This window comes from Notamacropus eugenii, chromosome 6 (genome assembly GCF_028372415.1).
Source record: "Notamacropus eugenii isolate mMacEug1 chromosome 6, mMacEug1.pri_v2, whole genome shotgun sequence".
Lineage (NCBI taxonomy): Eukaryota > Metazoa > Chordata > Mammalia > Diprotodontia > Macropodidae > Notamacropus > Notamacropus eugenii.
Window position 1 is genome coordinate 23,258,932 of NC_092877.1, and position 16,504 is coordinate 23,275,435.

The 16,504-nt window shown below is 35.1% G+C and overlaps 1 protein-coding gene and 1 long non-coding RNA gene across 5 annotated transcripts in view; one reads left to right on the plus strand and one right to left on the minus strand.

Annotated features, from left to right (window-relative positions):
* Positions 1-16,504, minus strand: part of METTL15 (methyltransferase 15, mitochondrial 12S rRNA N4-cytidine) — a 223,365-nt gene that overhangs the window by 202,614 nt on the left and 4,247 nt on the right. For all 4 annotated transcript variants that reach the window (XM_072619286.1, XM_072619284.1, XM_072619282.1 and 1 more), the window contains exon 2: positions 15,276-15,563. In XM_072619286.1, coding sequence (XP_072475387.1) covers positions 15,276-15,545 — 270 coding nt within the window. In that variant the 5' untranslated portion in view covers positions 15,546-15,563. The remainder of the gene's footprint in view (positions 1-15,275; positions 15,564-16,504) is intronic.
* On the plus strand, positions 6,526-15,305 carry LOC140510546 (uncharacterized). Its single transcript, XR_011969277.1, has 3 exons — positions 6,526-6,738; positions 12,335-12,476; positions 15,219-15,305. It is a non-coding gene; the product is annotated as an uncharacterized lncRNA (long non-coding RNA).

Consider the following 16,504-nt stretch of genomic DNA (forward strand, 5'->3'; position numbering starts at 1 on the left):
AAAAGATATGAATAAAGGGGCCAAATCTGTTTCTGATCTCAAACTGTATTGTAGAACAGTAATCACTAAAGCTATTTGGTACTGGTAATAATTTTTTTTAATTAATTTTTTTTTCAAAGTACATCAGTGAAACACACTAAACAAGACCCAGAAGAAAATATGCACAGTGGTTTCCCTAAATGTTAAGCTCCCAAATCCCATCTACTAGGAGACATCCTCTAAACTGGATAAAAATTACTGGAAAAATCAGAAGCAATTTCATAAAAAATAGCTTTAGGCAAGCATCTTAATTCTATTATATAACAAAATAAGTGGGCAATGAATAAGAAACTTGAATTTAATAGTTTACATTTTTTTAAAAAAAAAAGTATATCAGAAAGTAGTATTTTTCACAGTTATAGTTAAGGGAAAATTTTTTCAAGTCAAAAGGGATATACAGGATTAGAAAAAGGAAAACTGATAATCTGATAATATAAAATTTAATAGTTTCCACATGAACAAAATCAATATAACTTGAAGAGAAGCAGTCAGGTGGGAAAAATCATTGCTTTTGGTCTATGTGATTAAAAAGTATGATATCCAAGCTGTACATAAGGAATTTATAAAAACATATTGGGCAGCAATTCCCCCAACAGGTAATTCAACAATTCGATTCAATTCAATAAGCTACAGTTTTAGGTATTATATTAGAAACTGGAGATACAAAGACAAAAATGAAATAACATAAGAAATAAGCAGGTAAAAGACAGGAACAATTTTCAAAGAGTTATCAAAAACCTCATTTGTAAGACTGTTCCAAATAAATAAAAAAAAAGAAATGCTCATTAAAACAACTCTGAGTATTAACTTCACTCCCATTATTTTGGCAAAGATGATGAAAAATGGAAATAGTCAATACTGTTGGCACCATGGGAAGGAAGCTACAGCTTACAGCGTACTGTTGGAAGAACACTGAATTGAGCCAGTTGTCCTAGAAATCATTTTGGACTTAAAGAAAAAAATGAAGTGACTACACTATTAATTTGATCCAGAAATACCATTTTTAGGCATATAATCAAAAGGGGTAAATCATAGAAAGATCTTCTATTTGCCAAATTATGTAAAACATTCTACTTATTGCAGTAGTAACAACAACCACCCTTGAGTGGGCGCTTTTCAGCTGTGGAATGGCTAAATAAAAAGGGGTAAATGAAAGCATAATGGAATTGAATGTAAGAAATTGTGAATGTGAGGAAGTAAGAAAAACCGATGAACTGAAAGATCAAAGAAAGAGTAGAAATAGAGCACACAACCACAGTAACGTCGATTAAAACATTAAAGACATCAGAAGTCAGATTAAAGACAATGACCAAAATTGGTTACAAAGAAATAATGATGAGTCACTTCCTTCCTCTCCATGAAGACCTGGTAGACTACGTGTACAGAATATTTTAGAAGCTGTCAGCCAAGGGCCCTACACTAGTTATTTTGCCTAAATGTTTTTCTTTAGAAAGTGACTATGGTATAACAGTTAACAAATATACAGTGCTTCCTATGTGCCAGGCACTGTGCTAAGTGTTTGACAAACAAAAGAAATATATTTTTTTTAATTTAAAGGGCTTGGGGGAGGAGGAGATGTCATACAGATATCAACAGATTTAAAGATTTATTTTACTTTTTGTGTTAAATATTTTCCCATAATTTTAAAGAGTTGTTTTGGAGGGACAGGAGGAATGTGGGGAATATATACGTTAGACTGAAATCTTAATGTCTGAAGTAAAGAAAAACAATTAGTAAATTCATAAAATGTGCCTTTTTATCCTTTTATACTATTTTAACAGGGCTGATGTCAGAAAAGGTAGGTTGAAGTCAAATGGTGAAGGGATTTGATAACAATTTAGAGGTTCTGAGATGCAATATCCATAGTCCCAGAGTTCCTTGAGCAGGCCTTGATCACAAGGGCTCCTGATTCCAGCTCATTCCTTTTTTTCACCTTATCAAATGTCCTCCTCTTTGAAAGTCCACCACCTCCTATTTCCAGCCTATATTTGTAGGCTTTCCAAGCTTTGGAAAGAGGTAAGGAAAGAGCACATGTCAGTCATCCTCTCAATATGTACTTCTTAAAGTAGATGTTGTCTTCCCCATTAAAGTGTAAGCTTTCTCTCACCTTTTCTTTCTCTCCCCAACTCATACACTTAATATTTGCTCACTGAATAAAACACAAAACAAAGATTGAAGCAAGGCAAAGGGACAGGGGATGGAATAATGTGTGTGAAGGCAAAGTCCTACAAACATCATGAACATCAAAGAGATCTTAGCCACAGAAAACACTTCCCCAAAACTTGTAGATTTCAAACTAAAATTGAGCCTTAAAGACAAATCTCAAATTTCCCACAGTGGTTCCAACTCTTTCCCCATTACGAAATCCCCAAGCACCTTTCTTCCCTATAAGCCATGTTCAAAGCTAATGGCTCTTCCTATTCTCTGAATAAATAGTAGCAATCTCCCAAGGCCTCAATTTTACTCCTGCTCTCTTCTAGGTCATAATCTAGAGCTAAATCTAAAGCTCGAAGGAACTCAAGAGTTTATCCTATTCAACCCTTCTCATTTTAAAATTTTGGAAACTTGAGACTCAGTGAGTTAGCTAGACTTCAGAGTTTATAAAGGAGAGTAATGGAAAAATAGTTTGCAGCCAGGCTACAGAAGGCTTCCAAAGGCAGAGTTTACACTTTGTCTTCAAGGTAGAAGAAGACAGTAGAGTTTATAGACCAATGGAGTGACTCTGTAATTTGGGAAAATCATTTTGAAAGCTATGAGGCCCACAAGATAGGTAAGAGAGAGACTTGAAAGAAAAGCCTTAAGGAAAGAAGAACAATTAGAAGAACAATATCTCAGGAATGGGTTATATAATGATCTTCCCTAGGCTTGTGGCCCCATATTAATGGAAGATGTGAAACTAGAATAGACAAGATTTGGAGAGTAAATGGATATTATGAAGAGGGAAAAATCAAATATGATGCCAGATTGTGAACCTAAGTAATTGGTAATATGTCAATGTTTTCCACAGAGCCAGGGAAGCTCAGGAGAACTAAGGGTTTGAATAGAAAGATGAGTTCTGTCTTTGAATAGGTTGAGTTTGAGATGCTTGCAGGACATAGTTTGAAATGTCCAAATGGTAGCTGTTGATGTTGTACTGGATTTCAGAAGTGAGACTCAGGCTGGATCTCCAAATGTCAGATTCATCTGCATAGAGATGATAACTGAATCCATTAAAATAATGAGGTCAACAGGGGAAACATGATAGAGAAAGAAGAGGGCCCAAAACAAAGCCTTGGGGTATACCACATTTAATGGGTGGGACATAGCTGATAATCCAGTAAATTAAACTGAGGAGTTATAAGACAGGAATGAAAAAAAGTCAAGAAAACTGAAAGAGATGTGATTAATCACCACCACATAAACACATAGACATCATAGATGTATGTTCATACACGCTCCAATGCTGTGCATTCCTTCTGGTGTCACAAGAATGCCTTAGCACAGAATGTGGCGTAGACTTCTCGACTGGTATCAGTGGACAGGAGAACACACCGACACCTTAAAGACTCAACAACCAGCCCAAAAAACATACCAACATTTATTTAAACATTGGAGCAGAACAAATTACCATGACTAATCAAAACCAAGACCCAATTTCCTTTGGCAGCTCATTCGTACTCCATCCTAGATCAAATCAGAACATGAAATCTTGGTGTATAAAATGTACCACTTCACTGGAGGCTACTCATCTTTAAATAAAATATGCTCAGAATGTTTGTCAGGAGATTGAATAAATTTAAATTCATAGACCTTCACAATTCATAGCTAGTGTCTTGAATTTAACTGAATTTGTACTTTCAACAAGAATAAAATTTCCTCTGCAATGTTAAAATTCATAAATAAGTCTATCAGCGAATCTTAGTTATACAGTCAACAATTCAAAGAAAATAATGCTACAGTAAACTACATAAATTAAGAAACTTATTATGTATAAATTTTTAATGTGGTTCTAAACCTGAACAATGTAATATAAAAATGCAAACTGCAAATAAGTGTTATTATAAAAATACACATTTCAAAACTACATTTATAATCATCTCTCTGAACCAGATATTGAACAACTTTTTAACCTTTATTATATGCTACGCCTAACTAAAAATAGTACTTCTTGGAAAGTTTTACTTCTAGCAACTCCAATCATTCATAAAATAGTAGAGGGGGAGAAAGTAATTTAAAAAAAGGTCTCTGAGCAGTGATCAAAATAGCTATTATAAAATTTACACACTTCACTGCCCAGGAGTGAATAACTTGCAATCCAGAATTGTATGAAAAATATTATCTCCCCCTTATTCTAATATCTATATTTTGATTGCAAATAGCTGTTTGCATGTTGTTTCCCTCAGTTGAGACTGTGAGCTCCTTGAAAGTAGGAACTATTTTTTTCCTTTTCTGAGCCTGGCACTTAATAGATGCTTATTCTCTGCAATTATTTTCATGGTATGCACATTTGAGTACCACAATGGGCAATGATCAACATCTCCTGAAACATTTTTGTTGTCTTTGAAAATGTGATAAAACCAACTCCAGTGCTTTTCCTTTTCCTTTCTTTAACTCTTCTAGAATAATCTTTGGGCCATTCTACCACTTAGGTTGATTTCACTATCTTGTTTAAGAACTCAACAAAAATGTGGTTATTTTACCAAGGATAAACAAAATAAATAACCGAAATCACTAGAAATTAAATTGTGCCAATAAAGGTCAATTATGACTTTCTGGAGCATAATTCTGCCACAGTGGGTTAAGAAGAAGGCATCTATCATACAAAAGACCAATTGTCTATTTTAACATGGTTTCAATGGATGCGTTTCTTTGCCATTCTATTGTTACACTACTTTGATTACTAGACTTCTTCCTTAAATTGAGAGGAAACCTGCCACCCTTTAACTTCTAACTTCTAACTTCTATTAAGTATACATTCTCTAATTTTTTCTAATTTTATAAGATAACCCTTCAAATGTCTGAAGTATTATCATGATCCACCACCAAGGTCATTCCAAGTCAAGCAAGTCCAGTTTCCTTAAGCATTGCTCATATGACAGTTTCCAAACTCTTCACCATCCTTGTTACAGTTCCCATGATGTACTCTACTTTGTCAATGTTCTTCATAAAATTTGGTTACCTGAAGTGCACTGCAAACATGTTCTCAAGATCAGAAGTCTTTGACCTAAACAGGAATCCTCAACTTCTACAAATGCCTTAAAAGCCCAGTGAGAGCAAAATTTTCTCTTGTGAAAGACAATAAGAGTAAACATAGAAATAGGATTTTTGTGGAAATCTGGTTGTGAATTTTTAACAGTAATACACCCCAAATGGGTAAAGAAATAGTACAACAAATAAAATATATTTTTGAATCAGTGTTTTTTTCTAACATCTCAAATAAGCAAATAACATACACGAACACAGACATGAAAGAAAATGAGTAGCAGTAACAATTAATTAACAACCTTTCTTTGATCACAGTTCGTAGTAAGAAAAAAACTTTTTTTAAAAAAAATGTATACTACCTCCTGGTAAACTGTATTTGTTTTACCCAAAGGGGGCAAAGAGTAATACAAGCCAAAAAATGAGTTCACAAAACATTATTACAAGGTGAGTCACCACAAGGCTCTGCATCTTGGTTTATTATAAAATCATAAATGTACTACTAAAGCTCTCTAATATGTGTAAGAAAGGTAGTGGGAAAATAATGACAATAAAAATTAAATGTTTGGAAAAAAAACTCATGAGGTGAAGGTATACTTTCTACCACCCTTTACAAAAACGGTATGGCACTTGGAAAAATGGTGGTAAAAGGTAACAACAGTTCACCAAGACCCTGGCAGAAATGATGATCAGGGACTAGTGCTCACCTAAAAGCACCTAGCATGACTCATGGGAAGAGGAAAACAGCATTTGCTTTTCTTCTTTTTATTTCTACTTGTTTCTCCTATAATATGGACCTTATTTTTCTCCTGAGACATCTATTTCCTAAACCAGAAGTTATTTCTAAGTATTCTAAATAGTATAAGTAAATATCATGCCTTTAAATATGAGAAAAATAAATCTTTATAAACTATATTATTATTAAAAATTCACAACCTGAATCTTTTTATATATTCAGTCCATTGCTTTTCTTTTTTTCAAACAAAATGAAAATGGGGGGAAAGAAGCTTATATTCTCTCAGGTTTTCCAAAGGAAAGTTCAAACTAGAGAAAAGAAATTTTAATATACTCAACCCAATATGTTAAATAAAGTGATCATCATATACTGTCCCACCTCCTTTCCTTAAGTTCTACCCTATAAAATCCTAATGAGGCAAACTATGGTACAGGAGAAAAGTTAAAGGAAAACTTCCAGAATGCCAAGGATGTTTTCATGGCTATTATGTCATAATAATAATAATTGGTCATAAGGACTTTGCATTCAGATGCTAACTGAATGTTCATTGTGTCACAGAGGTAACCCTAGATTTCAAAGGCTATCTTAGTGAAGCTGTAGTTTTGGTGTGTCCTTCTAGTCTGGAAGGGTTTTGAGCACAGATCTGACAACAGACTCCTCATAGGTTGTCTAAAGACAGAACTAAATGACTTTGGAGAGATTTCTTATAAGAAGGATGGCCATCCAGGGATAAATTTCTTTGGCCATAGCACTTCTTGGAACCTTTCACAAAACATAGAAAGGTGAGGTATACTGGTATAAATGCTATCCACATGAATGAAATCACAAAGCCTTCCTGTGAAGGCTATGCACACACAATTCCATTTCATTGCACCTTCTCCAACACATTTCTCTTTCTCTCTCAATTATCTTCAATCTTTCCATCTACTGGCTGCTTCTTACCATCTCCCCATGTCTTCCCCACTCAAAAAAACCCATCACTTCATCCACCCATCCATCTATCCATCCATCCACCCACCCATTCCCCCATCCCCCCATTCACCCATCCACCCATCCATCCACCCACCCATCCATCCATCCAACCATCTAACCATCCATCCATCCACCCACCCATCCATCCATCCATTCATCCCTGCTTGCTATCATTCCATATCTCTCTTTTTGGCTAAACTCTTTGAGAAAAAGGTCTATAATAGCTGTCCCCACCTCCTTTCCTTGCACTGTCTTACTAACTCTCTATAGTTTGGCTTCTGACTTCATCATTCAATTGAAATTGCTCTCACAAAAGTTACTTATGATCTCAAGAGCCAAATCTAATACCCTTTTTTTCTCAGTACTCTCCTTTACCTCTCTGTAGTCCTCCATATAGGTGATCATTCTCTTCTCTCTCCTGGTTCTCTTCCTACTTCTCTCATCACTCCTTTTCAATCTCTTTTGCTGGGTCTTTGCTCAGGTCACACAAGCTAATTGTTCTGGGCTCTGTTCTGGCCCTTCTCTTTTCCTTCTATACTTCCTGACTTAGTGATCTTGTCAGCTTGCATCAATTTGATTATCATTTCTCCACTGCTGATTCTCAAATCTTCATATCTAGTCAACCTCTCTGGTGATCTCCAGCCCTTCATCTTCAACTACCTATTGAACATCTTAAACTGGATGTCTTGTAGATATCTTAAACTCAATATGTCTAAAACTAGACTCATTATCTTTTCCCCAAAACTCTATCCTTTCCCTAACTTCTCTACCACTGCTGAGGGCATCATCATCCTCCTTCAGCCTCATAACCTATGTGTGACTCCTCACCTTATTTCACCAGCCTAATATTCATTCTGTTGTCAAAGTCTATCTATTTTACCTTCATAACATCTCTTGCACCATATATAGATATCTATATCTATATATGTATATATAGATATCTATATACGCATATATATAGATATATATACATATATGTATATATAGATATATAGATATATAGATACAGGTATAGATATATCTGTATGTATATATCTTTCTCCCTTCTGACAATGCCATTACCCTAGTGCAGAGCATCATACCAAAACTACTGCAATGGCTTAATTTATTTTCTGGCTACATGTCTCCCCTCATTCTATCCTACACTCACCTGTCAAAGTAATCTTCTGGAAGTGCAGGTCTGACCATGTCATACCACTACTCAATAAATACTGGTGGCTTCCAATCACCTCCAAAATCAAATATAAAATTCTCTAGTCTTCAAAAAAGTCATAACTCACTACCCCACCTTTCCAATCAGCTTACATCTCACACCCCCACCCAACCACCACCTTGTATTCTGCAATCCAGCGACTCAAGCCTCCTTGCCATTCCTGACAGAACATTCTACCTCCCAGCCACAGGCGTTCTCACTAGTTGCCCTAGTACATGGCAGGTTCTCCCTCCTGACTTCAAGGCTTCCTCCAAGTCCTGGCCAAAATCCTAATCACCACCATAAGAAGCCTCTTTCTGCTTTTCCTTAATACTAGAACCTTCCCTCTGTCGATGATTTCCAATCTGTCACATATGTAGTTTGTTTGTATAGAGCCGTTTTCATATTGTCTCCTCCATTAGTTGCGAGTTCCTTCAGAAAAGAAGCTATCTTTTATCTTTCTTTGTACCAACCCACTTAGCACAGTGCCTGGCACACAGCAGGTGCCTAATAAATGTCTACTAACTGGCTACATATGGCTTCCTCAGGATGGTTATAGGCTACTTGTAAAACCGTGCTACTGAAGCTACATCACAGACATTACAGAACTATTTCTGACTATCTTTTCAACATCAGAGCAAATATTGCCATTGATGTATATATATATTACATGGATACATATATAGAGAAAATATAGAAAAAAGGCACCTCTGAGGTCATTTAGTCCAATCACTTAATCTTACGTATGAGTAAAGTATGACTGAGAAAGCTTATGTGACTTGTGTGAGACAAGACAGGAGGTAAGTGGCACAGCCATCATCTGAGCCCAGGCCAGCTCATTTTAAAGCCACTCTCAGAATCACGGTAAATAGAAGTACCTAGGGTTACTCTTATTTTCCCATGAAAAACAGATTCTGTTCCACAAAATTAAAGAGTTGGGAAGAATAGGTGGGACTTTTGACACAACCTAACCCACTCAATAATGAGATCTTGCTTATTAATATGCTACAATCATGAAAACACAACTTGATAAGATGCTAGAAAACTCAACTTCCACATGCCTTTCATAACCTTAAGCAAATGAATATTTCTTAAGTAATATTACACAAACACTCTTGTTAGAGAAAATGTATTATTTAGCAATTCCTGGAAACCCTTCTGCAAAGGAAAGAACTTCTAAATATTAAGGTTTTTCAGTTAACACCTTTATTACCCTATTCAAATTCTAAATGTTTAGAGAAATACATTTTAATTGAGTTAAAGTTTCAAACTTTTTTTTTTTTCTAATTCCTTCATGAAGTAGGCAGATAAGGCTAAACTACAAACTCTTTATGGTAAAAAAAAAAAAATAATCCTTTTTTTTTTCTTTTCCCTAAATTTCTTGTATAATTTCTTTCAGTTGAACCACCTCAGTTAATAAAGAATGGAGAAAAACTCTTCAGGCCCTGAAGACGTTTTAAGGAGCAGGATGTTTGGGAGCAACCAAATGTTTGCCTCTAGCTTTCTCCTTGCTTTCTCCTACAAGGCAGCAGAATCCAAGGGGGTAAAAGTCCCCAATAAAGAGGACTGATCACTGAGAACCCTCAGTTGTTCTCTTGCTTGGCCAGATGAAGGTGAATGGAGAACACTGAAATGTAAAGACTCTAGAAATAGGCAGCACATCCTGAATATCTGCTAGATGAGGATTCCAGGTATCTCAAAGTCACCCAAATCTTATCTCCAGTCTTTTCTGGTCATTAATTCTCTTGATATTTCATCCAAAAATGCCTAAAAAGTAAAATGTTTCAAAAATAAGTGAGACAGCTACTGGACATGGGGCATCAGAACTCCTGTACACTCTAATACAACAGCTTAATGGTAGGGTTAATTCTATTTCACTTAGTTTGAAAAAAAGTCCTTGAAATTCTGTCAGACCTTACTAAGGGTCACTCAACTATCTTCAACAAGTGATCACTAAACAAAATATTTTGTTAAATGGGGAAAAATGCTAATTTTATTTACTTCCTTTTATAGTTCATTTTTGGAGATGCACAATTGATTTTTTTTAAACCATGTTAATATTTTGACCTTATGTGCAAAGCTAAGTTAATACATATTAAAATGCCCTCAGTACTAAAGTATTTCTACAAATCAGTCCCTTTACTTAGGTAAACAAATTCTTAAATTTGAAAAATCTATAAAATATTATGGCCCTCAAATGCACAGTATCTCAGATATTAAGAAGTTCATGCTACAAGCAAAATTCCCATTTGTAACAACAGTGTTGATGGTAATGCTGAAAACAGTAATTAAGTGTGATGGACACAAGTGAAGTGCATGACTCATGGTTTATGAGGGAAAGGGATTTAGCAGAAAGGGCTTAGAAAGAAAAGAAGCAAAATCATGACTTCTGGATGAAATGGAAGCCTTCCTAGTCTAAGGGCTGCAATGACTCTTTATTACACTAGAAAATAATTAGGCTGCCTGTGCTGTAGCTGAAACCATAGTTTTAAAAACCTGTATCCAATACAAAAAGGTTTAGGATGAAAATGTTTAAATAAGACCTACAAATATTAACTGAGAAGGCCAATTTGAGTCATGAACAATGGCTGCTAACAAGGAAAACAAGCTCTATTTCTCTTAGAAAAATTACATGAATGAAATATTAATTAAAGAGTAAGTTTTTTGATGATCTGTTTCCAGCAGAATTTAAAAGATCTATTATTTCAGCACTATGGGTTTTCCCACTATTAACAGATAGAGCAACATTGTAATAGTTATGTACCTTAGAAACTGCTATGGTCAAAGAAATTGGTGGCATATGTATTCTAGGGGTTAGCCTCTCTCTCAATTTAGGTTAGACCCTAGATAGCCCATGACCAAGTCTGTATCTGAAGTTTTATCAGCATGGTACAACCTACTAAGTCTTTAATATAGTAATAGTTCATTTGGATAGCTCCCTAGTGCTGATTTGAGCTGATTCACTATATTAAGGGCTCTTAATATGGGGTCAGTGAACTTATTTTTTAGTATTTTGATAGTAAACTCCATATAATTGGTTTCCTTTATCATTAATGCTATGTAATTTTATTTTGTGCATTTAAAAACAATGGGTCTCACCAACCCCCAAAAGGGCTCATGACACTAAAGAGACCGAACCACTGAACTAGGCTAAGGAGACGATGAAAATCAAAGATTTAGAGCCAAAGCAACCAATAATATCATCTACTCTAAACCTTTCATTTTCTAGACCAAGAAAATGGGGCTCAGAGAGGTTAACCAAAATTATTCAGGCAGAATGAGACAAAGCCAAAATTCAAGCCCAGGTCTTCTGACCCTAAATTTAGCACATTACTGCTCTTTTTCAAATTTTAGAAAAATGAGCTCTTTGGATTTACATAGGGTTCTATAAATGAACAGTTAATGAACATTTCTTGAGGGCTCTGTGAGAGTAACTATACCCTTATTAGAAGAGATCGCAAGATAGAGTCTATCTAGGGGAATACCTATGCTCAGTAAGCATGCTGAAGAACCAGCAAAGGAGACTAAAAAATAGATTGTTGGAAGAAAGCACTGTAACACCCTAAAAGAGAGAATACCTAAGTCAAGAAGGATGGGGACTGAGAAAATTGGACAATTAAGATATCACTTGTAACTGTGGAGAGAAATTTTAGTTGAATGATGAAGTTAAAAGCCAAATTGCAGACATTTTAGAAGAGAGCAAGAAGAGAAGAGGGTCTATCAAGTAAAATTGGTTTTCTCATTGTTTAGCTTTGAAAGGAAGGAAAGACACAGGATGACAGCTAGTGGAGATGATCTGATCAAGTAAGGGTTTTTTAAGGATGGGGGAAATACGGGCAAGTTTTTAGGCAACAGAGAAATAGCTAATAAACAGGGAGAGACTAAAGATCAGTGAAAAAGTGAGGTTGATGGGGAGATAATCCACTGGAGAAGTCAAGGGTGCTTGTAGAAGACATATACGTTGGCAAGGAACAAGCCCCCTTCTTCATGGGAGATAAAAAATGAAGAAGGAGGTAGTGGAGACAGAGATCTACATGACATGAGGAGGAAGAGGGAAGGGGGAGTTATCAGCGAATTAGCTTCAAATTAGTTCTGATTTGTTTCAGCTAAGTTCAGTTCTAGTCTCTGATTTCCACCTTATGTCTTCCTACTAATTAGTATCCTTTAATGTAGAAAGATTTTTTAAGTAACACTTGTTTATTTTTCTTCATTAGGACCTCTTCAGATGGCATATATGACTATAAAAAATCTTGTCGTGTTATATCCTTGTCATCCTACAAGATAAAAGGAACTTTGAAACTCATGCCTTCTCAGGTCATTTCCTTCCACCACTGTAGGACTTCCTCATGCCCCTAGGTGGGTTAACTATTCCCCAACCCTACCACCCCTTTGCCTTCTTTTGATGTGTTGTGTCCACAATCATTGTGAGTTCCTTGAGGGCCTGGACTGTCTCATATGATCCCCAGCATTTAGCGCAGAGCCTGGCACACTGTGTGTGCTAAATAAATGGTTACTGACTAGTGACTACTGAAAAACAATAATTAAACATCACTTTCATATACATGACTATTCCCCATGCCTAGAATGTTCTCCCTCCTCACTGTCTCTTGGCACCACTGGTTTTTCTCATGCCTTACCTTCTACAGAAGGCATTCCCTATCCCCTGCCTCAGTCAATTGCGCCTTCCCCTAGAAGGTGGCCTTCCTTCTCCTCTGTCTATATCTTGCAAATACCTTCTCCTTTCCATGTTTTCTCTCCATTAGACTGAAAGTTCCTTGAAAGTAAAAATCGCTTTTGCTTTTCTTTATATACCCAGCAAATTGTCAAAGATGATAAAAGATGGGAATGATCAATGTTGAAGGGGTTGTGAGCAGTGAGGCACTCCGGTGTATTTACTGGTGGAGCTGTAAATCAATACAACCATTTTGTAAAGCAATTTGGAATTATGCAAACATATGACCCAATAATTTCACAAGTAGATTCATATCCCAAGGAAGTCATTGATTAGAAGACAGTCTCCATCTAACTCTTTATAGTACATCTAAATATTTATAGCAACACTTTTTGTGATAGTAAAGAATTAGACACACAAAAAAAGAATTAGACAATTCAAGAAAACTTATGCAAATGGTGGTACATATAATAAAATATTACCATGCTATAAGAAATGATGAATACAGAGAAACAGAGAAAGATTTACATAAATTGATACAGAGTGGAGTAAGCAGAGCCAAGAATACAACACACACAATGACTGTGACAATGTAAATTATAAAGAACAATTCACAACTTGAAAGAAGAGATATAAGAGAAAATTCCCATTTCACTTCTTTGCAAAAGTGAGAGGTCTGTAGTGGTTTCTACCTTGCAAATATTTTCAGATTTTTCCAATATATTGATCAGTTATGCTGATTTTCTCCCTATTTTATTCCTTTTTTTGCCTCTAAAAATATTATTTCATATAAGGGGTGGTGGCCCTTTGGGAAGGAAAGGGGAAAGAATACTGGGGAAAATTATGGTGATATAAAAAAAGATATTAATAAAAACTTAGTTTGGAGGAGAAAAGAATGTTAAGTTCCTTGAGAAGGGAATGTTTTTGTGTTTTTGTCATTTTTTGTACCCTCTGAGTTGAGCTCAGTTTCTCACATGGAGAAGGCACTTAATCAATGCTTGTTGATTCGTATCCCACCATAAGGTATACAAAATACCTTAGATGAGGACATTATGTCAAAAAGGTAAGTATGACCATGGGAAAGTCCCTTAATGTCTCTGACCTTCACTTTCCTCATCTATAAAATGGGATAATAATCTCTACCATATTTCTCTTCACCTACAGATCTATACAAAGAGCAAATGAAACAATGCCTGCAAGGCACTGTGTCTAAAGAACAACTATTATTTTTATTACATGACATTCCTTGGTTGCTCCAGGGTCACTGAGCAGCAGAGCAAGGCTAGACCTTCTGAGAGGTCTACTAATACTGCCAAGATAGGAAAAGAAAAAAAGAATGAGGCCTCTAACATGGTGATTCTTTGGAGAGAATTTAGAATAAAACTGGGACAAAAATCATACAGGAAGAGGCCTGATTCAGATTTAACTCTCCAGCTGGCAGGGCCTCTGGCTCCCATGATGATGAAATGAAAAATCTACCAAGATCGCCATTAGTCCTATTTTTAAGGAAAGGAAAAGGATCTTTGTAGAATCAAAATGGGGAATAAGTTTACTATTTTTAAGGATCTTTTATGCTAATGAAGATCGAAAATTAACACTAGAAGTAATACCTAACATTTTGTTAACAGAGTAAATAACATCAGGTTAAGAAAATTATTCACAATAATTTATTCAATAATTACACAGAGTCTAAGGTCTTGAGAAGATCCCACTTTTCACTACTTCATAACATCGTATAGATTTTTTACAGTAAAAATTATAGTCATTCAGTTTTAATGAAGACAAAAAAGTACTTTAAGAAATCTAGTTAAGTCAGTATTAGCTCTTTCTTCCTTTCAAATATCTTTTGCAACATCACTCACATAAATTCTGATGTTTTTACATTTACACCTATACTTATTGAGAGAAGATCATGCTTTTCTCTAGGTCAATATTGTAGTAAAGAATATAAAATTATTTTGTTATCCATATATTACACCTAAGGAGAGAGAAATGAGGCCAATTATTGTCTTTGAGCTGGTAACATTTTAGAAACATTAATCATTTCACTGCCTACGTTTTACACTAGCAACAAGGCCTTCTTAAATTTTTTTTGATCAACAGTCTGAAAGATCATGTAAAAAATGACTACCTAAGTATTAAATAAGATGAATATGGGTAGCTTCTGTACAGCAGCTGATATGTGAAAACTAATAAGGAGTAAAGTTAGCTTGGGCTGTATGTACCAAAAAGGCAGGAAGTACGACTTAGGAGATTTAAAATGTCACCTTTAGCAGGGTCTGTAGCGTAAAAAGCCAACTTTCTAAAAGTAAAGAGATAATTATCAATATGTGGAAATTACAATAGAACTTTCTAGAAAAAAATTATATTAAACTTGCTCTTTTAAAATAAATGTTTACTCACAAGTTCTAGCATTTGTCTTTCAGACACAAATTTGGACTTTCTGAAAATAATCAACTATAGAAAGAAATCAGTTAACTCACCTGCCCTTGCTGTGGTGCTAAAAAATTAATAACTTCATTGACCATCACAGGTACGTGTAGCTGTTTTACAGTTTCATGGTTTCCACCTGGAGAATGATGCATTTCCTGATCTTTGGAAACACTTGCATGTTCTCCATCTTCAGGTTCACTGCGCCGGCTGACTGATGAATGCATTTCTTTTGGGTGTATGCCTCTATTAAATACGCCAGTTTCAAAACCGTACGGGAAGAATCCTTTGTAGATTCTGCAAAGATACTGGTATCGAAGCATCCTGAAAGCTCATAGGATCTGGAAGAAAAAAATAATCCAAAATGTATTTTTTTAATTTAAACAATGTTTATGAGTGAAAACTAAGTTTGAATTCTGTTAAGTATCATACCTTCAAAGTATACTAAAAACGATCAAGAACATCTATTGCTTCAGAAACTTAATCCTACAAGACATCATTCATTTGAACATCTTAACCAAGAGAAGTTGTCTTCTTCTAATATGGAGCAAAGAGCCTAAACAAAACCTTAGAAAGAGCCCAAAAATGCAAATGTTGACCTATCTGATGAGCCATCCAAACTGCTAGATATTTTCTAACAACTGAAGATCTGAAAATCATCAATCATCATTCTTCTGAAGAATAGTTTTGGAATATTGATCCAGTCTAAATAGAAGTATAAAGCAAGTGGGTGCAATAGCATAAGAAATATGTTTCAAGAATGGTGCCGTCTGTTGCAGCAAACAACGGATTCCAATGACCATGTTCCACAAATCTCTCAGTTTGTAAACAGAATTCTAATTGTAGATGTATTTTTTACCATGGTCATTATCATGTTATTACCCTTGATTTAAAACATTTGTTTAAGAAATGCTAAATATTATATACTTATCACACCAACTTATTTGTTTTAATTATCTGCAAAACTATAAAATTAAGGGTGAGTTTTTTGCTTTTTTGTTTGTTTGTTTATTGGGAGGAAGTTAACTTATTTATTTGCAAAGACTAATTTTATTTTAAAACACCAGCAATTCACATGTCAATATGAATGGATTGTACTTTCAAAGTCTTTGACTCATTTCTTTTTATAATTACATTTATACATCAATATTTCACTAATTACATTTATTATAAATTAAATAAGTGACACATTTTGAAATACAAAGTAGCAAAATTAACTTGTGAATGAGTTCTACCCTCATCAGCTGGTGCCTTCCTTGTCAAATATTGAAACAAACATTGG